At 47.5% G+C, this 3439-nt stretch overlaps 1 protein-coding gene across 1 annotated transcript in view; it reads left to right on the top strand.

Annotated features, from left to right (window-relative positions):
• The window catches only part of LOC107299042 (MICOS complex subunit MIC19-like), a gene marked incomplete at its 3' end in the record, with an annotated part of 57710 nt that extends 54982 nt beyond the window's left edge, over positions 1-2728 (top strand). Inside the window, exon 4 of the mRNA XM_015828409.1 lies at positions 2593-2728. Within this exon, the coding sequence (XP_015683895.1) occupies positions 2593-2728 (136 nt within the window). The remainder of the gene's footprint in view (positions 1-2592) is intronic.
• Positions 2729-3439: the final 711 nt, after the last annotated feature.

Here is a 3439-nt window from a genome sequence, read left to right as displayed (position 1 = left end):
TCTCTCTTTCCTCTCTCTCTCTCTCTCTCTCTTTCCTCTCTCTCTCTCTCTTTCCTCTCTCTTTCTTTCCTCTCTCTCTCTCTCTCACACACACACACAAAACGTCCTGTCCATTTTTTATTACCTCTCTTTTTTAGGAAGTGCCGCATAACTCCAACTCCAACTGCCGTTGTGATAGGCCTGGGGCTCATATAAACCACCCGTAAGCTAGACCAATAAAATCTTTATAGCGTCTTTCGCTATCCTTGGAGCTGAGTTTTTTTTTCCCCCCCTTTCTTCCTTTTTATATCTCTGACCTCCTCTGCTCTCCATCCTTAAATGAAATCAACCTCACTCCTTCTCCCAAAGATCAGATGTAACACTCTAGCATCAAACTGGCTTTCAGGTACACGCAACATTACATTTCGGCTTCATTATCCCAGGAGGGTCTTTTCGGGGGCCAAATACAAAAAAATTGGAGATTTTTTTCTTTTTTTCTTTTATTTTCTCCCCCTTCGCCAGAGAAAGAGAGACCAAGATACTTGGTTTTTTTGATCATCTTCTAGGGAAGAAAAGGATTCCACGGAGCAGTCTAAGGTTTCACTCTTAAGGAACGGACCCCGCCAAGAAGGGGAGCGGGCCGGGCTTGGGTTCAAAGGATGCGAGAGGCTTGTGCAATCCAGAAATTGTATCCGTGCACACTCACGGGGAAGGTCCGGCTGCATCTATAATAATAATAATAATAATAATAATAATAATAGTAGTAGTAGTAGTAGTAGTAGTAGTAGTAGTAGTAATAATAATAATAATAATAATAATAATAATAATAATAATAATAATAATAATAATAATAATAATAATAATAAAGTTGGAAGGGACCTTGGAGGTCATCTAGTCCAACCTCAGGCAGGAAACCCTATACCATTTCAGACAAATGGCTGTCCAGTCTCTTCTTAAAAACTTCCAGTGTTGGAGCACCCACAACTTCTGGAGGCAGGTAGTTCCACGGGTTAAATTGCTCTGGCTGTCAGGAAATTTCTCCTTAGTTCTAGGTTGCTTCTCTCCTTGATTATATTGGTCTCTCTGCCCAGCGTGGAAACGATGCAAGCAGGAACACAATCGGCCACCGCATTATGTTATTTTAAAGCCGCTATCCGAGTTTAATTGCAGAGGGGGAAAAAAATGGCTCGGTCAATGGGAATTTAATTTCTCATCCGCCCCATTCCTTGTCTGATGCATTAGAAATCTCTTTTCGATCGACAGGGGCTTTATTAAAGCAAAGCGGCAAGGGCTGCGGCGTGACCACATCCCGGGGATCTTACAAGGATCTTTTTGCCGCCCTGGTTTTTGCAAAATGCCCCTGGAAGAACACCTGCAGGAAGGCTGAGGGCTCCGCAGCTTTAATCGCATTTATTTAACGAGAGGAAGAGCAGGTACAGGCAGTCCTCGGCTTACGACCACCACGGAGCCCAAACTTTCTGTTGCTAAATGAGATAGTTTTGCCCCGTGTTACAAGCCTCCATGCCACGGTTGTGAAGTAAATCGCCTCAGTAGTTCAGTTAGCAACACGGATGTTAAGCGAATCCGGCTTCCCCTCCATTGACTTGGCTTGTCCGAAGGTCGTAAAAGGGGATCACATGACCCCGGGGACGCTGCGACCGTCGTAAATACGAGCCAATAGCCAAGCGGCCGAATTTTGATCACTGCAGCGTTTGTTGGTGTGAAGAACAAGTCGTACGTCGGTGCGATGGTAACTTCGAACGGTCACTTAATGAATTGTCGTAAGTCGAGGACTACCTGTAGTTAAGAGATCAAAGGAGAGGTAAAACTGCAGGTAAGTCCTCAACCTACAACCACAATTGAGCCCAAAATGTCTGCTGCTAAACGAGATAATTGTTAGGAACTTGGTTTACAACTGCAGAAGTTGTGGGTGTTTTTAAAAAGGAGGCTGGACAACCATTTGTCTAAAATGGTATAGAGTCTCCTGCTTGAGCAGGGGGTTGGACTAGAGGATCTCCGAGGTCCCTTCCAGCTCTGTTGTTCTATGATTCTGTGAGGGTGTCCTGCTTGAGCAAGGGGTTGGACTAGAGGACCTCCGAGGTCCCTTCCAGCTCTGTTGTTCTATGGTTCTGTGAGGGTCTCCTGCTTGAGCAGGGGGTTGGACTAGAGGACCTCCGAGGTCCCTTCCAGCTCTGTTGTTCTATGATTCTGTGAGGGTCTCCTGCTTGAGCAGGGGGTTGGACTAGAGGACCTCCGAGGTCCCTTCCAGCTCTGTTGTTCTATGATTCTGTGAGGGTCTCCTGCTTGAGCAGGAGGTTGGACTAGAGGACCTCCGAGGTCCCTTCCAGCTCTGTTGTTCTATGATTCTGTGAGGGTCTCCTGCTTGAGCAGGAGGTTGGACTAGAGGACCTCCGAGGTCCCTTCCAGCTCTGTTGTTCTATGATTCTGTGAGGGTCTCCTGCTTGAGCAGGGGGTTGGACTAGAAGACCTCCGAGGTCCCTTCTAGTTCTGTTTTCTGTTATTTTGAGCCTGGAGGGTGTATCACTTCACGTGTGAGAACAATTCTTTGAAGTTGTGTAACTCTTCCTTCTCGCTCCTCTTCCCTTCCTCCAGGCGGTACAAGGTTGATCCCGTGTGTGTAGATCTCCAGAACCAGATCTTCCAGTGCTATCAGCAGAACCCAAAGGAGACCCTCAGCTGCTCAGCTTTGGCTGCTGAGTACTTCAAGTGTGTCCAGCACGCTCGGCAGGTGGGTGCAACAGTTCAGCCTTCTTCACACTGGGCTTGTTGCGATTGTGATGGGATGACAACGCCCAACAAATCCTAACTCAGCCATTGTATTATATTGTTCTATTTACATTATGCTAGCCAGTTTGGTCCAGGGGTTAAGGCACCAGACTTAGAAAGTGGGAGACGGTGAGTTCTAGTCCCGCCTTAGCCACGAAAGCCATTTGAGTGACTTTGGGCCAATCACCAGGAGACGGTGAGTTCTAGTCCCGCCTTAGGCATGAAAACTTGCTGGGTGACTTTGGACCAATCACTAGGAGATGCTGAGTTCTAGTTCCATCTTAGGCATAAAAGCAGGCTGGGTGATTTTGGGCCAATCACCAGGAGATGGTGAGTTCTAGTCCCGCCTTAGCCACAAAGCCGATTGAGTGACTTCGGGCCAATCACCAGGAGACCGTGAGTTCTACTCCCGCCTTAGCCAAGAAAGCCATTTGAGTGACTTCGGGCCAATCACCAGGAGACTGTGAGTTCTAGTCCCGCCTTAGCCATGAAAGCCAGTTGAGTGACTTTGGGCCAATCACCAGGAGACCGTGAGTTCTAGTCCCGCCTTAGCCACAAAAGCTGGTTGAGTGACTTTAGGCCAAACACCAGGAGATCAAAATTAAGACCCTTGGCAACCGATTCATATTTATGCCGTGTCCCTCGGGGGTCACGTGACCCACCCCCTCTTTTG

This window comes from Protobothrops mucrosquamatus, unplaced genomic scaffold (assembly GCF_001527695.2).
Source record: "Protobothrops mucrosquamatus isolate PMUCROS unplaced genomic scaffold, P.Mucros_1.0 scaffold4474, whole genome shotgun sequence".
Taxonomy (NCBI): Eukaryota; Metazoa; Chordata; class Lepidosauria; order Squamata; family Viperidae; genus Protobothrops; species Protobothrops mucrosquamatus.
This window is presented reverse-complemented; position numbering and strand designations above follow the sequence as displayed.